Raw genomic sequence first — 26,296 nt, 5'->3', positions numbered from 1 at the left:
CAGAGGATAGTTCAACATCAACAAATCAATAAACACAATCCACCACATATAATGGACTAAGATATAATCAACATGGTCATCTCATTAGATGCAGAAAAGACCTTTAAAAAGTACAACATGTCTTCATGATAAAAGTTCTGGAGAGACAATGGGTACAAGGGGCAGACTTCAACATAACAAAGGCAAGTTGTGGCAGTCCCACACCCAACATTACCTTAAAGGGAAAGAAACCAAAGCATTTCCACTAAAATCAGGAGCAAGACAAGATGTCTACTCTCTCCATACCTATACAATGTAGTACTTGAAGTATTAGACAGAGTGATAAGGCAACAGAATGAGCTCAAAAAGATACCAATAAGAAAGGAAGAAGTCAAAGTATCTTTATTTACAGATAATTTAATTTTACAGATAAAAGCCCCTAAGAACTCCACAAGGAAACTTCTACAGATGATGATCAACTCTTTCAGTAAAAGTTTTTATGATAGATGACAATGTTTAGTGAAAATGAGAATGACAACAAATTATGTAGATTGTTACATACAATATTCTTCTTAAAAATGAAGTAACCTATATACAAATAAAAATATAGCCCAAGCATCTAAAAGTTATTTTCTTACAGTTAGAAAATTATGTATTACATGCAAGATAGGAAGGTCTATATCCAAAATAAATTTCATTTCATTCCAAAATTAACTTTCATATCAATTTACATATCTAACTTCAAAAAGTACATTAAAGAGAAGTCACTCAAATAATAGGTTTTATCTTTTTAATATATAAGCTGATTATTTTGACTATACTGACACTGATAACCATTTTAACTAAGACCTCTTAGAGTAACATTTATACTTAAAGATTATTCATTTAAGCCATAGGTAACCAGTTTCTTTAGGTTGAGGTTTACTAGTGTTTATCAAAGGTAAACAACCATGTTTTCTATCATATTTGTATTCTGTATACCTTAACCAATTCATTTATTCAGACAGATGAATACATTAAAGATCACTTACTGACTGAATACTTCTCAGAACACAGAAGATACCTACAAATATATAAACTTAAAACATCTATTAATATACTTATCACTATTTTCATATTTTTATTTAGTAATAGTTACTTATTTAGTATCAGTACATTCATTTTTAAATTACCAGAAGTGTCACTATGGTCATGTAATTTACATGCCTTATTAAACAACTGATAAATGGACATGTCACACTGCTACAGTAACTCTCAATTTTAAACATGTATTCTTTCAAATCTGTTATTCTAATTGGTAAGATTTAACTAACTCTAGGATATTAAAACGATAAATGAAAACTGTAAATTATGCAAAACCCACTATATACAAGGAAGTACTATATTCAAAATGGGTTTTAAAAGACACTATGATAACTAAATTCTCTGACAAAAATTTAAAAGAATTTCTGCCTTGATTTTTCAAATAAATTTTTGATATAGCAAAGACAGGTTAATTTTAGATCTATCATATGATTGAGCTAACATTTCTAGTAGTATGATTATGATGACTTATATAATATAGACAAGGATTATATGATAAAAGAAACTATTCCATACACTAATTTTAGATGTATACATATTGCTTATAATTGAAGTAGAAATTTATTACAGAAAATTAATTACAATAAATTATTTGGTATGGAAAACAGCTGATTCTGCTCTAAGAAGACCTTAGAAAGTACTGTGTTCAGATATGTGTTTAATTCTATAACACTAAACTATGTAAGACTAATCTGCAAAATGAGATTTAAAATTATTGAGCTGGCGGTGGTGGTGCACGCCTTTAATCCCAGCACTTGGGAGGCAGAGGCAGGTGGATTTCTGAGTTCGAGGCCAGCCTGGTCTACAGAGTGAGTTCCAGGACATCCAGGGCTACACAGAGAAACCCTGTCTTGAAAAACCAAAAAAAAAAAAAAAAAATTAAAATTATTGGATGATTGGGGCTGGAGAGATGGCTCAGCAGTTGAGAACACTGGCTGCTCTTCCAGAGGTCCTGAGTTCAATTCCCACATGGTGGCTCACAACTATCTGTAGTATGATCTGATACCATTTTCTGGTTGTGTCTGAAGAGAGTGAAAGTGAACTCACATACATAAAATAAATAAATAAATTAAATCTTTAAAATTATTGGGTGATAACACATTGATATCAGAAGTTGACTTGGAAAAGTTTGCATCGGTAGTTACTCGCATTTTAAGTCTATAAATAAATGGGGTTTGCAATTATTAGAATTTTACATTTGATAATGATAACATGATATGTAAAACAATTCTGTATGAGAGTACTGTTCTATAAAATAGGATTATTTCCTGTGTTCTAAAATCATGCTTGAGGTGAACTGAAAGTATCTTCCCAGCTAGCTAGTCTTCATAGTGCCAGAAGGTGCTGTGTAGATTACTTGGAAAAGAAAAGTCATCAACAATCTTTGCCATCAAATGCAGTAGTGTCATAGATGTTATGGTGGTAACAATATCATGTATTGGATCTGGGGACAGGTCCAAAGTAAGGAACTCACACCTAGTTCTGTAGCTCAGATTAGGAGATCATAGCTGGGGAAGTTAATGAACCTGAAAGATAAGCCTGATACTATTGCTTTGCTAAGTAGTCATGTTGTCAAACTGCCTTCTAAGTACTCTTGTTTATAGACAGACGTAAGTGATGCACCCAGCTTACATCACAAATGCTTCGTACTGTATCTGGCAGTGGTTAATGCAGAAACACCTAAGTGATTAAAATGGTGAGAATAACTGATGATGAGTGTCCAGACATAAATGGGGAAGCTCTATCACTCCCTCCAAAGTTCAAAGAATATCATCAAAGAGGAAATGCAGAATGCAAGAGGTCAAGGGTGAGGAGATATTCAGCAAAAAAAGATGTATTTAAGACATGGCATTGCAATTGCTCTCATGAATGCAATGCAATTGTGGATTAGCTACACAAGACTTTCACATAAATGAGCCCGTCAGTATTTTATCATGAGCCATAGGAGGAACCTATAAGCTGCCCTTCCTTCCTGAGGCACTACTGGTAGTGGTGTAGTCACTGATACATTGCCTTAACACCAGTGCATAACCTCTCACCCATATTTGGGCAAGAAACACTAAATAAATTCAGTTAAGTAACATTCAAAAAGAAGACATGAATGTAGGAAGAGGAATTGTTGAGAAGAAAGGTTTCATTAGGAGAGAGAAGAGGACAAAAAAAAGAAAGATAGAGACAACTAAAATTAGAACTGTAAAAAATAAGATTTTTCTTCACTCTGACATCAACAAAGTGTTCATTCTTTTGTTCCCACAAGAGTTGTCTTCATAATAATGAAAATATTCATAAAAATACTATTTCTGAGCTCTTATACATTAGATTCTTTGCCACACTAATTTTACTACTAGAAAGGTAAAGGAGTTTAGACAAGTTCTTTAAGTTTTCTAGGCTCAGTTCTCTAACTGTAATGGTGGCAATATTCTAGACTCAGTTCGTTACAAGTAACATGATGGCAAATTAATGAGAGTTTTCTAAAAGTTCTTTCTTCTTCTAGCTTTCTATCATAGCCTATACAGAGAACAAAGGTGTCAATGTCATAAGAAATGAAGCAGGGTCTTTTCAGAAAATACTGTTAAAATAAAGATGTTTAAATTGTATTTATTTTGTTAAGAACTTAAGGCAAATTCTTCAGATTTTAGTTGTGATTCTAGTCTTTAACTAATGGCTGAATCATTTCTCCAGTGCTTTATGGCACACTCCTGTAGCAAAAGAGGAAGTGAAAAGAAAAAAAAAGAGGACTGGCAGTAGGAAAGACTAAGTTCAGGAGTTCCATCCCTGGAACTCACATGGTTAAAGGCAAGAACTGGCCCCTCTATGTTGTTCTCTGACATCTACATAGGTATCTTGGCCATGCACACTCACACACACACACACACACACACACACACACACACACACGCCTACATGCTCGCATACACACACACATAGTCAAATAAATAAATGTTAATAAAAACTGAAGATAATTGTTTTAAAAAGAAAGGAAAAGGAGAAATATTTATGATCTAATATCTCAAGAATTTCCAAAACAATATTTGTAATGATAAACCCACACTGGTGGTGGGTGAATCAGAGCTCCCTTAAATAAAAAGAAGGCACTCTGCTTCTGTTACATAGAAAGTGTTCACTAATGCTCATTGAGTTTTGTACTCAGTATTCAATTAGGCACCAAAATGCAACTGAAATGAAACAATTCAAAAGTACTGTTATCTCTGGGGCCATTAAATAAAATGTGGAAATGAATTAGTTAGTTTAGGATCAGAGACTTAGAATTTTAAAGGACATTTTATTGTTCAGCTTTCTTTTTATAGGAAAGAAAATCAAAAATCCAAAATATGACATAAAAGTACAGCTTCTCAACCTTATAATCTCATGTTGCCTTTTAAATTCACTTGCTTTAAACCAGTGATTCTCAAATTTCCTAATGCTGCAACCCTTTAATATAGTTTCTCATGCTGTCGTGAGCTCCAGCCATAAAAATATTTTGTTGCTACTTCCTAACTGTACTTTTGCTACTATTATGAATTGTAGTAATATAAATATCTGATATTAAGGATATCTGATATGTGACCCCCAAAGGTTGAAAACTGCTGCTTTAAACATAAACATGTTTTATTTATTTATTTATTTGGTTTTTTTCAAGACAGGGGTTTTCTGTGTAGTCCTGATAAACATGGTTTAAAAACTAGTTATGAATAGCTCAAAGATCAACCATTCCTATCAAGAAAATGCAAAAATAAAATACCTCTAAACTGGCGAAGATGTGGAGAAAGAGGAACACTCCTCCATTGTTGGTGGGATTGCAAGCTGGTACAACCACTCTGGAAATCACTCTGGCAGTTCCTCAGAAAATTGGACATAGCATTACCTGAGGATGCAGCTATACTACTCCTGGGCATATACCCAGAAGATGCTCCAACATATAACAAGGACACATGCTCCACTATGTTCATAGCAGCCTTATTTATAATAGCCAGAAGCTGGAAAGAACCCAGATGTCCTTCAACAGAGGGATGGATACAAAAAATGTGGTACATTTACACAATGGAATATTACTCAGCTATTAAAAATAATGAATTTGAGAAATTTTTAGGTAAATGGATGGAACTAGAAATTATCATCCTGAGTGAGTTAACCCAATCACAAAAGAACATACATGGTGTTTACTCACTGATAAGCGGATGTTAGCCCAAAAGCTTGGAATAGTGAAGACTCAACTCACAGACCACATGAGTAACAAAAATACTCAAGGGAGCAAATATGGAAACAAAACATGGGACAGAAACTGAAGGAGGGGCCATCTTGAGACCATTCCACCTGGGTATCCATCCCATGTACGGTTACCTATGCTAGACACTGATATGGATGGCTGGAAGTGCATGCTATCAAGAACATGATATAGCTGTCTACTTAGAGGTCTGCCAGAGACTGACACATTCAAAGGACGATGCTCACAGCTCACCACTGATCTGATCAAGTGTTTCCCAATGGAGAAGTTAGAGAGAAGACTGAAGGAGCAGAAAGGGTTTATGACCCCATGAGGAAAGCAACAATACCAACCAACCAGAGCTCCCCAGAGTCTAAACCACCAGCCTGGGAGCACATAGGGAGGGACCCATGACTCCAGCTGTATATGTGGGGGAGGATGGCCTTGTCAGGTATAGGTGGGAGAGGAGATTCTTGATCCCATGAAAAATGAACACAGAGTGGGGGGGAATGTGATGGTGGGGAGGGGGTTGTAGGGGTAGGGGTAGGTGGGGGCACAGCCTCATAGAAGCATGAGGAGGGGAGATGGGATAGGAGGTTTCTGGGTGGTGGGAGGAAGTGGGGTAAGTGCATAAAATCTGAAATGTAAATATAATACCCAATTTTTTAAAAAAAAGTTTAAAAGAAAGTATAAAATACTGCATACTATCAAATATGAGCCTATCAATTATCAAATAAAACTAACAACAAAATCATGAGAGCCCTGTCTCTCAAATCTTTAAAGTCAACACTGTCAAACTGATTAAAAGAAAGACCTTAATACATTTCTACAGTTAATAATACCTCTGAATTATGTATGTGAATTGACTTTACTTACATAAGATATACTAATATTAAGAGAGACAAAGCCATTCCCCCCCCCCCAAAAAAAAATACACAAATGGAAGTCACACCTAAGGAGCAAAACAAAACTGCTGGTAATAAAAGAAATTAAAAGCTACCATAAGATTTTTAGTAACTTTCCAACTACCATTCTGCACAACACAGGAACCAATTTGCTGACTTAATGTTTCTCAATTTTCCTCAATCCAAATACTATGTGTAACTCATGAATAAAAAAGCCATTGTTTTACCTGCCATTCTCTCATTTTCAGTAATTCAAGCTCAGAAAAAATGGTTCTTTTGTTTCTTTTTCTTTTACTTTTTTCGACATCTTCATAGTTCTGCATTCTTTATTTTACAATATTAGAGTTGGGCAAATATAGCATTTACTATTATTATTCTTTAATATTTTTTACAGTCCAGTCATTATCATCATCTCAATCTGCCCTCCGACTGTTCTATATTCCATTCCTCCTCCCCCATCTCCCACCCCATGTTTCCATGCCCCATCCCCACCCCAGCAGACCTCCCTACTCCCTGGGGCCTCAAGTCTCTCAAGGGTTAGGTGCATCATTGACTGAACCCAGACCTGGCAGTCCTCTGCTGTATATGTGTTGGGGGCCTCATATCAGCTGGTGTATGCTGCCTGGTTGGTCGTCCAATGTTTGAGAGATCTCGGGGGTCCAGGTTAATTGAGACTGCTGGTCCTCCTACAGGGTTGCTCTCCTCCTCAGCTTCTTCCAGCTTTTCCCTAATTCAACTACAGGGGTCACCAGCTTCTGTCCATTGGTTGGGTGCAAATATCTGCATCTGACTCTTTCAGCTGCTTGTTGGGTCTTTCAGAGGACAGTCATGATAGGTCCCTTTTTGTGAGCACTCCACAGCATGAGTAATAGTGTCAGGCCTTGGAGGCTTCCCTTGAGAGATGGAGATCCCAATTTTGGGCTATAACTGAACCGCCTTTCCTTCAGTCTCTTCTCCCTTTTTGCCCGTGCAGTTCTTTTAAACAGGAACAATCCTGGGTCAGAGTTTTGACTGTCGGATGGCAGCCCCATCCCTCCACTTGATGCCCTGTCTTTCCACTGGAGATGGACTCTACAAGTTCCTTCTCCCCACTGTTGGGCATTTCATCCAAGGTCCACCTTCTATAACAAGTCAATAATACTCTTAGCATTTAAATAGCTAGGGCTCATAAGTACCATATAAGTTTCATATTTAATGGAAATACTTGGGATTTAATAAATATGATCACTGTATATCAACCTGGGATGTTAAAATTCTAATACTTAATATTCTATCACAGAAGTAAAATTTCAGTGATCATGATGCTTTTAATAAAATAAAGCTGGGAAGTTCAAGGAATATGTAGGGTCTCCTACTAAGAGGAGGTCTAAATTAATTCAGACTTAGCCAGTGATGAATGGCAAAGCCATCAACATCAATACCTTAGGATCTTTGCACCAAGTTCCTTTGCAGAATCAGTGAAATATAACACTCTATTCATTAGCTGAACTGATTAAAGCATCAGCTGACTCAAGTAAGAAAAAAGTAATTTGAAGAGAACTATTACAGTAAAACTGTTAGACAAAAAGTATGTGTAATAAAAATATACTTTATACATATATAAAATTATCAAAGTATAAAAATATGTTTTTAAATATATTGACTACATCGGTAACAAAAGCTAGTAAAAATAAAAGGGCTTCCAATAAAGAGCCACCCAGCTCTTTTTTAAATATATTTTTAAATCAACAAAATTGCTTTTTTGGTACCATATATTAAAAGCAGGCATATAATTGTGGCATTCAATAAATTATTTCTAAGTTGGAATACATTAAAATCAGTTTTTCTAAAGATCATTTAATATATTGTAAAGTAATAATCTATTTTCCCACTGTTAATATGTCTTTCCATTTCTACCAAAATTAGTTATTATTTTAAATAATTATTCTTCTGAATTAGCCATAAAGCACATTTTCATTATTTCTAGTTATATCTATAGCTTAAAAAGTAAAAAGTTGAGTTACATAAACAAAAAGTTGGGTACATAAAAATATAGGTATTTGGAATGGGTACATATGGGGAAACTTTCAGGCCCAACTCAATATTACTGATAATTTGGATTGTCTATAAGATACAGTGTTTCCTATTAAATATCCCTTTAATCTTTTCTCAGTTCTCAGAAGAAATGTCAAAATTAAAGAAAAAAAGATAAAAAATGGGTCTTTTGAAATGAATACAGGAGATAACAAGTGTTTTCAGCACACTTGAAAGACACAACTGACATTTTGATATATGAATAGGAAAATAATAAATTCATGGTGGAATATAAGACAATATTTATAACAAAATGATTGTTTGTACTTAACTTCAGGAAAGATGCATGTCCACATGAACTTTAGGAAAGCTTCCAGGCTTACTTCATACCACTTGTATTTTACAAGTCATGTAAATCATACAAATGGCTTCTAACACTGTCTGTAATTATTACATGACTGCCTAAACTATCTTTACTATCACAATAACCACTAATAAAAAAATCCAAGTCATCTTATGAAAAATACTACTGGGAAGGTTTTTTTTTTTTTTAAAGATTTTTAAATTTATTCTTCTCTCGTATATTACATACTGACCACAGTTTCCCTTCCCTCCTCTCCTCCCAATCTCCCTTCTCTTCTAGATCCACTCCTGTTTTCCTTCAGAAAAGGGCAGGCCTCCCAGGGATATCAATCAAACATGGAATATCAAGTTGCAATAAGACTAGTCACCTGCCTCATATTAAAGCTAGATGAGGCAACTCACTAGGAGGAAAAGGGTCCTGAAAGCAGGCAAGAATCATCTAAACTCAAACCATCATTTCCAGTCATACCCTGTTCAAATATTTTAATAATCTTGATATTAATAGCACGTTTTGTTTTAGGGATGTCTTCAAATACAAGGCTTACTAAAAGCAGGAAGATTTCAAATGAAACAAACTCTCCTTCATTCTTGAGATCATAGTTTAAAAAACAACTTTGTGCAAAGGCAAAGAACACATTAATACATACACCTAGTAATGTATTCACAGAGCATGAAGTCCAAACTGTTTTGCAGCAATTCTAGCATATTCATATCAGTCATCAATATCAGCAGAACTGCACACTTTTACAAAGATAGATTATAAAAAAATGATCAGGAACTTGAAATGGTCTTAATTATATTTGGTTTGCTGTGTCAAAAAACCCCCAAATTTATAAGTTCTTGGTTGTACTACATTTAATTATTATAAGAACAAATTTTTGTATCAGTAATCTAAAAAACAAAAAGATTCTTAGTAAAAAAAAACTGTAGGAACTAAACACAAGTATTAAAGTAGTTATATTTCAAAGTATAATATGATTTCTTGGAGATGTGACGACAGGTCTTAAGTTCTAACCATCCTCCTAACCCAAATTCAGCTAAACACATTCCACAGGCCTATCATAATAAAATAAGGTGTTACATTTAATGACAAAACCATTGCATACTTGCAGTAAAGTAATTAGCAAAAAAGTATGTCAGTTTCAGCAAGTATGCCCTAGGTAAACATGTGTCACTATTGATACACACACTTATATTTATGCAGCTGAAAATCAATTATTATGTACCACAACATTTATTTGCTCAAAATTTTCATGCCATGTTTAACATTCCTGAACAAAAGTATCTGTGAGAAACAGATACTACAATTAGAATGAGTGTTGAGGATCAGGCTTTGTGAGGAATGTTTAGAATAGCACACTCTTCTGTGCCAGAGTCCAACTGCCAACTAAGTTAGCAGGTAAAATACAGTAAGTAAATAAGCTGAGTTTTGTTAGTTTGCATCCTAAGTATATTAGGTTTCCTTTCCTTTTAATATACATATTTTATAATTACCAAAAGGCAATTTTAAAAAGTTAATCAAGTAAAAGGGTAATTTCAGTAGAATAGTAACCAAGTACATCATTCTTTTGCAAAGAAATTACCTTTCAAATTACTGTAATATATATTCATAAAGCTAAAATGCTTCTGAAAATATCACAAAGGTTGTGCTGTTATATGGAACAAACCTTCATAATGAAACAACTGCCCTTTATTTCAAGTGATTTTTCCTTTGAAAATGTTTATTATTTATAATTTTAGCAAGATATGTCAAAACTATTTCACATGAGATATTGCTATCTTTTAAATTACCAAAACTAAAAGTATTTGATTGTTTTTTTAAGTGCACTTTTAATTTCAATATAGTTTTAAGGTTCACCGAAAAGATGAAAAAAAATAGTTTTAACAGTTTCCAGTTCCTACGTACCTATCACCCAGATACTCCTATCAATAGCTCATATTCCTATGGTGCAGTTGGAGCTAGAACTGATATTTATTGAATTCCCCATTTTATTAATGTCATTGGATTTTTTCTAATGTACTTTTTTATGTTCCAGAATACTATCAGTCTACATAGTAACAATCAATCTTCATGTGATAAGGTTGGAGGGTATTAGTCAGATACTTCTTAAAATATCTTTAAATGTGTGGTTTTCTAAACTTTTATGGTTAGGATAGGATTATAGGTTTGAGAAAAGAGAGCACAGAGAATTTTTCTCATCATACCATATCAAGGACATATGACATAAAAATTACATATTGATAATAACTTTGATCACCTGGTCAAGACAGAAATTGCTAGCTTTTTACAAAATTATATGCTTCCATCTTCCTACACTCTCCTATGTGGAAATAAGTTATTGCCAACAACCACAATTAAGGAGTGCAAATGTTAACAACCAGCACCTTATAACTAGGATGGCATATCAAACCAGTCTGTTCTGTCACTATTTCTCCTAACAGCCACTGTGACCCACCATCTCTTCTGTTTCCTTATGCATATTATACTGAATGACTTCACATCTTGATGTGTCTTTTAAATTCAGATATATTCTCTATTTGTCAGAAAAAAACAATTCTTTTCTTTCCCATATGTGCTGGTTATTCTCTGTTGTTGTTAATTTGATACAAACTAGAGTCATCTGGGAAGAGAAAACCTCAACTCTCTATCAAAGTAGCAGCCTGTAGCCTAGTCTGTGGCACTAATGACTGATGTGGGAGGACACAGCCTACTGTGGGCAGTGTCACCTCTGGGTATGCATGTCCTAGGAGGTATAAAAAAAGGTAACTAATGAGTATGGAGATCAAGCCAGTAAGCAGCATTCCTCTGTAGTCTCTGCTCAGTTCCAGCCTCGAGGCTCCTGCCCTGCTTGAGTTTCTGCCCTGATTTTCCTCAATGACGAACTGTGATGTGGAAGTGTAAGGCAACCAACCCCTTATTCCCCATATTGCTGCTGCCCATAGTGTTTATCAGCAATAGGAAATAAACTAAGACACAGAGATAAGCTGAGTCTCTACATAGGGAAATCCATCTTATTTTATCATAAACATTCCTCTCTTTTTATTACAGAAAGGGCATTATAGTGATTTTCTTACGATGGAGTCTTACTGTTACTGAGGTTGATTTCAAACTCCTGGACTAAAACAATCCTTCTGCCTCAATCTTTCTTTTTTTTTTTAATTTATTTTTATTGGATATTATATTTACATTTCAGATTTTATCCCCTTACCCCCACCACCCAGGAACCTCCTATCTCAACCCCCCTCCTCATGCTTCTATGAGGCTGTGCCCCCACCTACCCCCCAACTCCCACCTCCCCACCCTTGAATTCTTCCCCACTAGGTGTTCATCCTTCATGGGACCTCCTCTCCCACCTATGCCTGACAAGGCCATCCTCCCCTTCATGTATAGATAGAGTCATGGGTCCTTCCCTATGTGCTTCCAGGCTGGTGGTTTAGACCCTGGGAGCTCTGGTTGGTTGGTATTGTTGCTCTCCTCATGGGGTCACAAACCCTTTCTGCTCCTTCAATCTTCTAACTTCTCCATTGGGAAACCCTTGATCATATCAGTGGTTAGCCGTGAGCATCAGCCTCTGAATGTGTCAGGCTCTGGCAGACCTCTAAGGAGACAGCTATATCAGGTTCTTGTCAGCATGCACTTCCTGCCAAAATACAGATATGTACCAGAGTATCAAGATTCCATTATACTGATTTTTTAAATTAAAATCACGTATTCGATACCTCCTATGACTATTATTTCAGGATATGTATAGATTTACATGATATGTATATTATATATACAATTAATTATAAAGGTATGTGTGTATATAATATATAAAATAGGTGATATATATAAAACATACAAGTTGTATAAATATAATATATATATACATTCCAAAAAAGAATAAGGTTATTATCTGTAGAGAATTTGTAACATTTATGAAACTAGAAATTTGAGTAATTACACACTAATAAAATTGAAAAATAAATTTTGTTTCCCTAGCCGTTATTCCACTCAGTGTCTTTGTGTGGTGTGGGGGAAGAGCACATGCATATGAATGTGATTTATCAGTATAAATACAATAATTTACCTGGCAAAACAGCCTCATTCCAAACTAACCAAACTAAAAAAATGCTGCATTTAAATATTAAATCATAAATATACAAAATTAACTTAGATGGAGATCCACAATATTATTGCATTCAGGTCTTACTCTTACCAGACTTCTTTAAACACACATGTCAACAACTGTATTGTGAAAAGTGATGAACTGACTGGAAAAAATCCAAAAGAGAAAATTAATTGTCATTTGTGGGGATTTATAAGGTAATGTACACTGTAGTAGAAAGATGTGCTTTGTATTATCAAGTGAACAGGGCTGAGTAAACTCCAAAATAACTGTCAGAGTACAGTCATTTGATTCAAGTGTTTATTGTCCTAGGTATTGTGATGGTTTCTTTAACAACTGAAAGACTTCAAATTAATTCTCTCTACAATAACAACTTAAGTTGTTTTATTTCTCTAAAACTTCCATTCTAATCAGGCTTACTTGAATTCTATTAATAAAAAACAAGAAAAACTATAATGTATTATTTTGTTTTTACTCTTAAAAAATTCTACTTAGGTTGCCACATACATACAGGAATAGATGCTTAATGAATATATAAAGCTATGTGTATTACTTTAAGTATACTATACCTTTAAATATATTATACCTTATAAATATATACTATTCCTTTTATTAGCATTTTATTATAGGTGATTCACTGATCAGACATCTAGCTCAACTTAATCATTCCAAATTTCATACTCATCTCACCATTTTTGATTACATTAAATTTTCTTTAGTGTTTAATTTACTGAATCACTAAACCATCACATATCATAATTTTAGATGAATAATACTTTTCAAAGAGAACAATTTTAAGAAAGCAATTAACAACTAGTAGATATGTAAGAATCACAACAAGTAAAATCTTCAGGGAAAGACTCTGTGGGTCCTGGGGAAATGACTTCAGGTTGGCAAGCTTGGCAGCAGGTGCCGTTACCATTACTGTCTGAGCCATTTACTGCCCCCTTTTCTCATCTTCTAGGTTTACTACTAATATTAATTGTAAAGGGCATAAGACCTTTATTGTTTTGGCACATGAGAAGAACCAAGTGTTTGCTAAAATATTTCAAAATACTAAAAAGTTTCTGTCATTACAAATACATAAAAATTTTAACTAAAACCACAAGCTAATTCTAACCATGATATTTTCAGTGTGAAATGACTCCTGGAAAATAGGATGCTTAAGTCTGGACTGTAAAAAATGATTAAAGAATAAAAAAAATCACTATTTTTTCAGGTCAAACAATTTCTTTCCAATTTTATAGGTACTATGTATAGTATTTATTAGCAAACATGATCATCTTATGTCAAAAGCAATCTTCAACTAAAACCCAAGTAAACGTAATCTCAAATAACAAGTTTTTACCACAAACAAACTCAAAACATTATACCTAGGGACAAACTAGAAAGAAAAATTAACCATACATATTCCATTGGTCTATATTAGCAATTTAACATCAAAATGATAGCATCTGTTCTGATAGCTTAAAGGCAAGTGAGCATGCTTCTGGATAAGAAAGGCTTGAATTACTGTCCCCAATAAGACTGACACAAAGCTTATCCTGCCACCAATATAAAGGAAATGGAAAAAAAAAAAAAACCACCTATCTATGCCATACAATATAGCAGTGGTTCTCAAACTTCCAGTTGCTGCAACCTTTTAATATATTTCTTCATGTTGTGGTGACCCCAAACCATAAAGTTATTTCATTGGTACTCCATAATTGTAGTTTTGTTACTGTTATGCATCGTGATGCAAATAGATGATATACAGGATATCTGATAGGTGAGTCTGTGAAACGGTCATTCAAATCCTAGAGTTGCAACTCACAGCTTGAAAACCACTGCCTAGTAGGCTCTATACCATATAAAATGTGATTTTTATGTACATTCTAGTAGTATTAAGAGTTATAAATGAGTCTTGATCCTTTCTTGCCCTCTTGGGCTCTTCTCTTCCCCCCTCCCTTTTGCCTCTCTCCATGTGCTCATGGCCTGCCTCTACTTCTCTACTCTCTCTCTCTGTCTTTCTGCCTCTACTACCCTCTTAACTCCCCTCCCCATGCCCTAAATGAACTCTATTCTATACTAAAAAAATAGAGTTATAATTAAGATTATTGAGTTTCTATAATTTAAGAAACACTGACATTCTACATTTTGTATTATGTACATACATATATACATATGTGTGTGTGTATTTAATATCTTCATGGCTCATTTTGAAAACTACTATATAAATAAATCACACAAAATTAAAACATAAATTTTATGCTCTAGAAGGAGGGGAAAACCACAAGGACCCAGTACGTTTAAACTTTTTGAAAATAATGCAAACAAAGTAAGAAAATATATAGCATAAGAAGTAAACTTCTTCATCCATATATAGGACACATTAAAATGAAACAGATTCTTAAAATCAACTATTCAGAATTATTTAAAGCTACAATGTAAACCTTTTATTAATTGATTACATGATAATTATAACCATCTCATTAGAAAATGAATTCTATGATAATTTTTGGTAAACAAAGTCAAAAAAGTATGACTCTTCATATTTTCAGTTTGTTTTAAAAATGGGAATAAGAAATAAATAAGCTCATTCTGAGAAACCTTAGCAATCATTTAAAAATTAATAAATATTGAATGATAGTAGTAATGGATAGAGACTAAGTCTCTAAGTATATCCTTTTTTATTAATCATTTTATTTGTTTACATTTCAAATGATATCCCCCTTCCTGGTTTTTCCCAAAAAAAGTCCCCATCCTATCCCTCTTCTTCCCCCTTCCCTTTGCCTCTATGAGGGTTCTCCTCCACCCATTCACCCACTCCTGCTTTACCAATCTAGCATTCCCCTATGCCTTCACAGGACCAAGGGCCTCTCCTCCCATTGATGTCAGATAGGGCCACCCTCTGCTACATATGTATCTGGAGTCATAGATCCCCCATGTGTACTCATTGGTTGGTAGTTTAGTCTCTGGGAGCTTTAGGTGGCTGGGTTGGTTGATATTGTGCTTCCTATGGGGTTGCAATCCCCTTCAGCTCCTTCAGTCCTTCCTCTAGCTCTGCCATTGGGGTCCCAGGCTCAGTTCAATGGTTGGCTGTGAGTGTGAGTATCTGCATTTGTATTAGTCAGGTGCTGATAGGACCTCTTAGGAAACAGCCATACCAGGCTCCTGTCAGCAAGCATCTTGGCATCAGCAATAGTGTTTCGGTTTTGTGTTTGCAGGTAGGATGGATCCCTAGGTGGGGCAGTCCCTGGATGGCCTTTCCTTCAGTCTCTGCTCCACTCTGTCTCTGAATTTCCTTTAGACAGGAACAATACTGGTTTAAAATATTTGAGATGAGTGAGTGGCCCCATCCTTCAACTGGAGGCTGTGCGTATCTACTGGAGGTGGTCTCTACAGGTTCTATTTCCTCTTTGTTGGGTATTTCGACTAATGTTATCTCCTGTAGGTCCTAGGAGCCTATCACTTCTCTGGCATCTGGGACTTCCTAGTGGCTACCCCAGTTCCCCATTTCCCACTGCTACATATTTCTAGTTGATTTCCTGACCCTCTGTACTTCTCTCCTGTCCCTTCCAATACCTGATTCTGTCTACCCTTTTTTCCTTCCCTTCCTCTGTCCCCCAAATCATAGTAAAGCAAGAAATCTTTTATTCACTTAAATATAAATAGAAGACCTAATGTTATTGCTACTTACAATAAATTGCACAACTGTGATACTAATAAACAATAAGAAAGTAAGATTCAGGATTTCAGTCAGATTTCTATTGACTTTTAGGTATTATTTGGAAAACCATATTGTAAATTGTTCTTGAAATAACAGATGCTTATGAAACAAAACAAAAAGTTCAAGCAAATAACAAAGGTTATTGAGCAATATTTTAAAAGGAGACTAAAACAATATATTCTTATGTATCATTATATCTAAAGATTATCCAATCTGTCTAACAAGAGTAATGTCTAAAAACATTAATGCCAAGTAAACATAATAGATGTATATTTTCAGTTGCATTTATGTTAAAGTAAGTTTTAGTTTATTTAATATTTAGCTTTTGAAAGATTTTACATTGTACCAAAATATTCTACAGAAGAACATAAATGCTACCTAATTTAAATTTTAATGAGTCAATGAAAGTATTGATAAATCTTAATAAAGATGAGGAAGATAATGCAAACCTATATCAGGTTTATTATAATTTCAATAAAAATCAAAAAAGAAATGCATCTTTAAAGCTTTAAATTTTCTATCATAGTGAATGAATGTTTACTTGGTAGTCTGGGACATTATGGATGATACCAAGGAAAGAGTGTCTTCTAGAATGTATGAACTCACAGAGACTGTGGCGACATACATGGAGCCTTTGCAGGTTCAAGGCAGATGGGGTCCCAGCACTGAGGGGGGAAGGTAGGCATGAGCTCCCATCCCTAACAAAGAAGCTATCTGCAATTGACATCTGCTTGCCAAAGAAAAAATAGTTTTCTCCAATGGAGTCTCACTGGGTATATTAAGCACACATGGGTAGGCCCCGTGACCAACAGTAGATGGTCAACACAACTGAACTCAATGGGATCTTTTTAGACTTTTTGTCTCACATTGCTTTCTTTGGGTGTTCTTTTGTCTAACTACCCTTTTACCTGAATATCATGGTTTCTGATTTTGTGTATTTAGGGGTTTTGGTTTTTATTTTGTTGTTTTGGGGTTGTGTGTGTATGTTTCTTGTGGGTTTTTAAATGTTTTTTGAGGGTGTGTGTGCCTATTTTCTAAAGAAAGAGAAAGAAAGGGCATGGAGTTGGATGGGTAGGGAAGAGCTGGGAACAGTTGGAAGATGGGACAGTATAATCAAAATATATTGTATGAATAATTTGTTTCAACAAAAAAGAGTAAAAAGTTAGCATGCCTATGGTCTTAAGAATTCAGTTATGGTAATTTATGCATTACCAACTTTAAATTAAGAGGAAAAATATTTTATTAGGAAACTCTCTAGTAGTGTTTATTTAGTAGCCCATTACTCTTAAGAAACCCACATGGGGCTCATTCATTCAACAAGCAATATCTTATATTGAGTCTTCTATATGTTACAAAATAACCTCCAAACACTAAACAAAATAAATTTACATATATTTTAAAATACTAAAATTATTTTTATCAAACACAAGAGATAAGATAGAAAATTATAAAAAATATGAATTTAAAAGTGTCTTAAGTATCTTAATTTCTAATAATAAAAGTTCTACATTAAAAATAAGTGATAATAATATGTTTAATTAAATGGAATGTTTCCCAATTATTTCCTTAATTAAGCCAATTGTATTTTCACTATGGAAAAATACATTTAATTATGTTGTATAAACTATTATTAAACCCTTATATAGAAATTAAATACCCAAAGGGATTCTACCTATACCAGTCTCCCATATGTTCTCAAATACAAAGTTCTTTCTGAAATATAAAATGGTGAAGTAATCAGGATATTTGACTGAAGAAAAAAAGAAATGTTTAGAAAAGGTTTATTTTAATTTTTAAACTAAATAGTTGTTTAAAGGTGTTTGTATATAGTACTAGCCTATTTAAATTAGAAAATAAGATCTATGTCCTATTTTTAATACCTATGGCACAAATACCAGAGTATCCATTCACTCATTGAAATTATTAATATTTCTTAACAAAACAATTCTAAAGCCATGAATTAGGATTTTAAATTGGGTAGAGTCAACACAACTAAGAAATATAGACAATTTATTTATTTATTTATTTATTTAGTCTATATTCTGGCATACAGCATGCATATTGGCAATGAAGTGTCTATTAAAACATGATTAAAGAGACTTTATGTGCATGCCTTGTTACCTAGAAAAGCAGATTTAATGACAGATCAGTAACCTGAAAATAAATTTATTTATTCCTTAACTCAACAAATATTTTCTGATTGTACATACTACTACATACTGTTTTATACATTGCTACATACAATAGATAGGGTCCCTGCCTTCATTTAGGAGAACAGTTAGACATTAGTTAGATAATCATACAAATAAATGATAAAAATGTCAAATGGGACATAAAGATGTAGGTTGTACTACAAGAACATACAACAGGATTCTTATGAGATCTGGGGAAGATGGGAAGACTTTTCTGATGTGTAGGAGAAAAAGCTTAAGATCTGAATGGTCAATAGAACTTAATAAAGTAAAGAAAAGCATCAAATACATATAAAGTATAAAGGCCTAGCTCTGAGCAAACAAAAATGACTAAGGTATCCAGCGTCTGGTATCTGTCATGAGTCTTACCTCACAAAACCTTCAGGGTCTCATAGGTTGTGTTATAGACTTTGAACTTTAGCCTAAAACAATGAAAATCATTAAAAAAAAATCCAACAAGGGAAGAAAGAAGTAAGAGAATATTATTAGTTACGAATCATTCTTAAGGAGTTTATTGTGGCTTTAGATTTATGGATCACACCAGTAAAAATGCTATAATTATCATGATCTTAACAGAAGAAATCAAAAGTTTGCCCTTTGCAATGATAGTAGAAAAGGAAAACGCACAGTACATTAAATTTACTTTTTCTAGAGCCAGTTTTCAAACTGTTCTACTGACATCTCCACAACTGCTAAATAGAGTGAACTCATAAAACTGGGAGATCTAAGAAATGTAACTTTAAACAGCCTGCTGCCTAAATGTCCTAAAACCATCCATTTTGTCTTCTGTATCAAGGATATATATATTTTTTAATTTAAAATAATATTTAAGTTTTTTTAAAAAACAAAAATGAACTATTCAGCCTTTGATCATTTGCAGAGAAATACAGACCTATGCTACTCGTGAAAGCTGTGTATTCACTCACTGGATGTTATACAACACAATGATTCTGTATTCAAGACTATATTTCCCATTTTCAGACACTAAATAACTATGAAAATCATGAAAAGTTTTACACTCCACTTTTTCCAAATTACTTGCTCTCTGTTGCCCCTTTAAATTAGTTCAGATACAGGATCCTTCTACTACACTACAAAAATGAACACTGCATCTTTCAAAATAAGCCTGCTATGTGACGTACTGTAAAGAAATTATATCAAAGGCTAAAAGTCATTAGAAACAAATTAAGCTCTAATCTGAGGTTGTGCTACTATAAGTGAAAGTGATAATTCATCATTGCTTTAAGAACAGTACTGATATTCAAAAGCCTAGTTTCCGTTTCACTCTTCACAGAAGGATTGGGATCGGTAAAGTTCTAAATATCAAACATAATGTTAATGATGTAATTAATCTTCAAAATAACTACTTTAACATTATTTCTAGGTTATTCCTCAGAAACGGATTTTAAACAGCTGTACCAATTCAATACACATTCTTTGTGGGCTGAGTTTTGGCAGCCAAAGTTTTATAATGTGGTATTTATTTAAACTCAGGACATGATGAGAGTTTTATTGTCTTGCTCATATGCAGATTTGTTCTTGTACTTTTTGTCACCTACTCACACTCCTCCCTCACTTTCCCTCTCCTACCCACTTTTCCCACTTCAACTAGACAAAGCCAGATAAACTCTTGCAGTTAACACCGCTGTTGCATTCTAGAATCTCTTGATGCACCTCCTACATTAAGATACATTTCTTTTAGAATATAACTTAATTAAATAATTCAAATGGTTGCTATAACCTCACCGTCTCCCTTAGATCCCTTCTTGGTTCACAAATCTATCATCTTTTTCTGATTGGTGTTGGCATACATAACACAAACTTTTAAGCATATTCTACGTGTCCTAGATGCTGGAAAATGATTTTTTGTTTGTTTTTTTTTTAAATAGCATTATTTTCTCTTATAGAAGAAAATTTCTTTAAAGCAGAGAATAATTGTGAAACTCCATTAAAACACTTTCTATGCAGGTGCACTGAGTAAATAATACCCCAGGAACAGAATATAATTATGTAAGTAGTTGCTTTCTTCCTAATCAGGAATAAATTGTGAGTATTAGAAATCAAATGTCAATGACAGTATAGATCAAATGTTTATTGTGGACTATGCATACCAGAAGATCTTCTTTACATAAAATAACAAAAATTCCCATTAGAAAAAAACTGTCAAATCCAGAGTAGATGGCTGCTGTGCCCATCTAGTCACTGTGTATTTGAAAAAAAAATATCAATTATGTCCCCAAAGTGATATAGTCAATCAATTAAGTTTCACATCTTTCCCTAACATCATGTGCAGTTTCAAGTTCCTAAACAAATATTTCTGATTTCTTTCCCTCAATTCAATTCAAAACTTTGACAATTTCCTTTATAAAATTATAATACATTTCAACCTAAGCTCTGATGTACTTTGATGGGAAAAATAATGATTAATCACCCATCCAAATTTGTCTTATTATATATAATCTCTTCTGCATCATATTTATACTGAACAGACATGTAATCATTACATTTTCCCCATTATAGGACTGTATTTAAAAAATTGGGCTTTTTAAAAAAAAAAAAATACCAAAACGAATTTTCTATCCTCAAGATGGCTGAGTCATTAGTATAGAAATCAGAAGTCAGGGACTGCTTCTTGAACAAAATGGGTTGTTACGAACAAGAAAGAGTAGGGCAATTGATTGTGGAATAGGTTAAAGACTGTTTTAAAAATTTAGATTATTTTAGGGATCATAATTCTGCAAGATTGATTAGCATTAAGTCCTAGAGATCAGAAGAAAATGCCAGCACAAGTGGGTCTGCTTCACTCTGAAGATGATACTCATTTAACCCAGAAAGAGATTAAAACTCAATAGAAGAATGCCACAGAGGGAAATAAATGGTCCCAGATAATAATTATCTTGATCATGTGGATAGTTTGCATTACTGTCAAAGCTCAAAAAGTTATGAAAGGAAGGGTGAAATTACTTGGTATAAGACGAACAAAGAAATCTAATAATAAATATAATAAGAGGAACACTGAAGTGTTCAGAGGTTTGTGTTATATTTCAGAGACCCACGTAATGACAGATTATGAAGTATTTCTAGGATTTTCAATAAACAGGAAGTGAGAAATAATATTTTAGAATAATAGGCTTAGTGGCAAGCTAGTTATTGGCTTACATTATCATCTATGATTTTTCTCAGCAACTTGCTTGCCTTTGTTGGTTTTGAAAGATCTGCTTTTTTCTAAAAGACTATCAAAAACTATAAGATGGTTGAACATGCTTTCCACTTGAACATTGGTTTCAAGTGCTAATAAACGGGCTGTGTATATTTTCTCCAAAAGTAATTTTATACACTTAATTTCTAATTAATGTAAAAGTTCATGAGCTTTCACCAGTATTCAAAAGCACTACCAATATAATCTGGAATTGAAATCTTATTTTACTGACTCATAAATGGATCATGTATTGTACATTTATAGCAACTAACAATGACAATGTGCCATATCAAATATACATTGCCAGCAAAAAAAAGACTGAACAGTGCTATATTTACAAAGAGTGCATGAGCAGCTTACATCTTTGCTAATAATTAATATAGACATTTTATATCAGTATCTCCTTTGAATATATGTTGATAAAAATAATAGATCAAAATTAATTACCACATTAATGGTACTTCATTAAACAAGTCTTGAACAGATGCTATGAAAGCCCCAAAATTTTATTTTTATCCTTCATTTCATTCTTTGAGGACTTAGTTTCTACACCATTTCTGTAAATTTCATGAAATCATAAACATATGATCTAATTGTATTTTGTCTGCCTGGTAAATAAAAAAGTCTAGAAATAATAAAGTATGTGCCTTATTAAAACAGTACAGGTAGCTACACTTTTACTGTAGCTAAAACCTGTAAGTATTAAGGATGATGAAGGTGTCCCACAAGTAACACACTCTGAAGAACTCCCAGAATGCTACAATTATTTAGGAGCCTTACTCATTTTTCAGGGTCTGTGGATGTGGCTCTCTTGATGCTCGTAGGAAGCATGATAACATATGATAACATGTTGGAAGGTGTGAGTTAGATTCTAAGCACTATATAAAACCAGGAGTGGTGGTTTACACCTGTAATCCCAATTTTGGGGTAGTGGAAAAAGCAGGATCAGAAATCATAGGTCATGTTTGGCTATACAGAAAGTTCAAGGCCAGTCATTAATGTGATAATTAATTTTGATCTATTATTTTTATCAACATATATTCAAAGGAGATACTGATATAAAATGTCTATATTAATTATTAGCAATTATATGAAATCCCTTTTCAAACAAACAATAAATAAAGTGTTGTTCATGCCTTAGTAATGGCTTTATAATACTATATATTTAAAAAAAACATTAAGCAAGGTCTAATCGACTCAAAGCTAAAGGCTAAATTAGTTGTTGGCTTTCCAATATTCCTATAACTGAGGAAAGTGTGAAAAACTATTTTTTAAATGTCTTTTTTTAAAAGTTTACTGGGCAAAAACAGTAGAGAAAATTAACTAAGGAGCAAGTTGAGGAAATTCTCATTTCCTCCATCTATTTTTAAAAATCTCATTTTTTGATAGGATCTGAAATGTATACGACTATCATAGAAAATGGAACAATAATCAGTTTGGGACTAAGCAGCTAACTGGGACGTGAATTTGATAACTAAAGCAGCTATTCTCCTGGTCTCATTCAGTCTTTTGTTCTACAAAGGCATGTAAATTCTATCTTGGTTACCTAACTGATCTTTTTAGGTAGCTATACAATGTGTCACCAACAGGTACAAAAACAAGTTATCCAACTTAAATATCATGTAAAGTTAAAATTACAGGAAATAGTCTTTACCAAAGTTCACAGAAACTACATTTTGCACTGGAGAGATTTTTAAAGGACATACATGGTATGTTGTGCTTGCTTCAGGGGACCAAAACAGTGGAGAGAAGGGATGCAGCAAGAATGTAACTCGGTGGGAGGTAAAGAAGATGGAGTATGTAGTGCCCATTACAGGCGTCATAGGAATTTCTAGAAGGCAATCCCATGAAGCCAAGACACCTTTTCTCTGAATGTTGTTGCAGCAACAGACCCAAACTAACTCACCTTTTAGAGAAATTCAGAGAAAGCGTTTTAATTAGGAATTCTTACTTCCTGTGAATACGCTGTCATCCATGACTGAAAAACTGAAAAGACAGAATTTTCCTGAGGCGTGTGTGTGTGTGTGTGTGTGTGTGTCCAGGAAGCTGGAATTTTAATAGCAAATATGGAAAGAGAACAAGCAGCAGAAAAGATGAGGCACTGCTAGACTTTGTCTTAGTCATCTTTATAACCCCCATGGCACCCAATGCACTGCACACAAGGGGCAGTGGATAAATAATACATTAGGTTTAATTCAATTCACTTGCACTTACACTGTGCTTCGCAGTTACAAAGCATTTTTCTTACATATGAGATGAGAAAATCAAAGTAAGTGAGAAGTAACAGGGCAAGTCAGGGAGAAAAGGAAGCAAAACGCATCAAAAGAAACCCTAGAAGAATAGGCAAATGTCTGAAAGGGTGGGGGAAAGATAAGGGGAGAATTTCATTTCTCCCTACTACCTTCAATCCCTTCCATCTTCAAGTATATAGAGCTTAGAAAGTCTGGCTGCTAAGCAAGCCTTAGGAAAGGGGCTACTTCCTCTTTGAAAAGGGCATTTTCACAGATAAGGCTTAAACACATTTTAAGTTTGCCTGCTTGGGTACGAGCTCAAGCATTTTCCAAGCATGTCCAAGAATCTTTTATTCCAACGTAAGCATCTCCTTCGCAGAGTTCAGTCTGGGGATGGATTGGAGAGGTCCCCAACAAGCCCCTCAACTCAGACAACAGAGGGAGATAGTGAGACAGGAAAGCCAGGAGACTAGAGAAAAAGCCCATATTTGTGACTAGGAGGAGGAGAAGGTTTGAAACTGGTCATTAGAAATTGTCGGGGGTTGCGGGGGGGGGGGGGCCTTCAATATGGAAGAAAGGAGAATACTTGAATGCGCATCACTTTAAACCTAAGGTTGGATCCTTAACAAGAAGCCGCGAGAGGTTTAAAGCCACCGCAGACCTCAACCTAGGAAAGCAAAGGACATGCTGGGGTGCGCAGGAGGGAGCCCACAAATATCGGCTTGGATGCTGTCCTAAGGGAAGCATGTTACCCCAAAGTAGCGCGCCCCCTTCCCGATCATCCTGAGCCCAGCATGGAGGAGGGGGTTCCCAGCTTCCAACAGGAGCAACTGCATCCTGACCCCATTATGCGGGCTTAAAAGTTGCCAGGAGAGTTGGCGCTGGGGAAGGCACTTGGCAGAATGAGACCTAGAAGGGGCCTCGGGTTTCCAGGAACAAAGGGGCCGATGAAGGGGCAACCACGAGAATAGATCCCACGGGCTCCTCCCTTAGCAGGGTCGCTGCGTCCTCTTAGCCCGAAGGCGTCGAGGGAAGCGGGAAGTGGGGAAGAGGCGCGGAGATTTCACCGCCCTGCTTCTAGCTTCAACCAGGTGGCGCCCGCCGCCCTCTTGCTCCCCGCGCCCCTCCAGCTGAAGACAAAAGGAGACTAGGGTCCCCGGGCCCCTGCCAGAGGCAGAGGATCCCCGTCCATTCCCTGGGAGGACCCTCAGCAGTCGGTTGGAAGCTCCCAGGACGGGTTATGCCCTGGCGGGCACCCCTCCCTTGTAGCGGGACCCCGAGCCCCAGTGTCGCCTCGCCCTCCCCACAGAGGGCATTACCTTTCATCCAGTCCACTACTTGACTCGGAGACCATTTGCTCACGGGTTCCATTATCAGAGCCATGGGCGGCGGGGTTGGTGCCGCGTGGGACGCGGAGCCCGGACAGAGAGCCAAGTCCGCAGCCCGCTGCGCCCTCAGGTGGGGTCGGTGGCCGGCCGCAGCCTCCCGGGGTGGGTGGCGCGGAGAGGGTGGCTTTTGTGTGTCGGTCCCGAAGCTGGAACGTCCGAGGCGGCTGCGGTGGGAGCGGCGACGGCCGACCGGCCGGCCGGGGTAAGACGCCGGGGTCGGCTCGGTCCCAACCCAGGCGGCAACCGCAGCGGCAGCGTCCGCGGCTCAGCCCGGGGTGAGCGTCCCGAGGGGCTTCAGTTCATGGCTCGAGCCGCCGAGGGTCGCGGCGGGGAAGGGAAGAGGCGCCGGCGCACGGCCGCAGCCAACTTGCCCGCTCGCTCGCCTGGCGCGCGGGAGTGGAGCCCCCGGCACGACGAGCCGCCCGGCGGAAATGACGAGGGGCCTCCTGCCACCCAAAATATCTCTCCGCAGCCCTCGGGTGCGGGGCGCGCGCTCCACGAGCCCCCCGCCCCGCTCGCCGCCGCGCGGTCCCGCCCCCAGGGCCGGCAGCCGGTGCGCGCGAGCCCCGTGCGCGTGCGTGGGCCAGCGCGCGTGCCCGCCGCCCGACTTCTGTCAGACACGAGGGCCAGGTGTGGGCCGGTCGCGCTCCCGCCTTCCCGCCCCCCGGGGGTCGCACTCGGCCGGAGCCGCGCCGGGAGGGCGTGTGCACTGGTGCCTGGAGCCAGGGAGCCCGCCGCTGCAGCCCGAGGCTCGCCCAGCCCCGGGGCCAGTTAGGCAATCAGGTGCGGCGGAGGCAGGAGCGTGGCTCCCAGTAACCTCCCCGGAGACTCAGTGAGACGGGTCGCCCCACCAGTTGAACGGAGAGCCCGGGTGGCAGGGGAAGCTACTATAGCTAGCCCCCGTTCGCTGCTCCCCTCGCC

General features: G+C 36.3%; 1 protein-coding gene across 5 annotated transcripts in view; it reads right to left on the bottom strand.

Moving 5' to 3' along the window:
• The window catches only part of Cnksr2 (connector enhancer of kinase suppressor of Ras 2), a 223,579-nt gene extending 197,652 nt beyond the window's left edge, over nucleotides 1-25,927 (bottom strand). For 2 of the 5 annotated variants that reach the window (XM_034486264.2, XM_076918814.1), the window contains exon 1: nucleotides 25,307-25,927. In XM_034486264.2, coding sequence (XP_034342155.1) covers nucleotides 25,307-25,370 — 64 coding nt within the window. In that variant the 5' untranslated portion in view covers nucleotides 25,371-25,927. The remainder of the gene's footprint in view (nucleotides 1-25,306) is intronic. The other 3 variants (XM_034486263.2, XM_076918813.1, XM_034486262.2) reach the window with 2 other exon arrangements.
• Nucleotides 25,928-26,296: the final 369 nt, after the last annotated feature.

This window comes from Arvicanthis niloticus, chromosome X (genome assembly GCF_011762505.2).
Source record: "Arvicanthis niloticus isolate mArvNil1 chromosome X, mArvNil1.pat.X, whole genome shotgun sequence".
NCBI classification, from domain to species: Eukaryota; Metazoa; Chordata; class Mammalia; order Rodentia; family Muridae; genus Arvicanthis; species Arvicanthis niloticus.
This window is presented reverse-complemented; position numbering and strand designations above follow the sequence as displayed.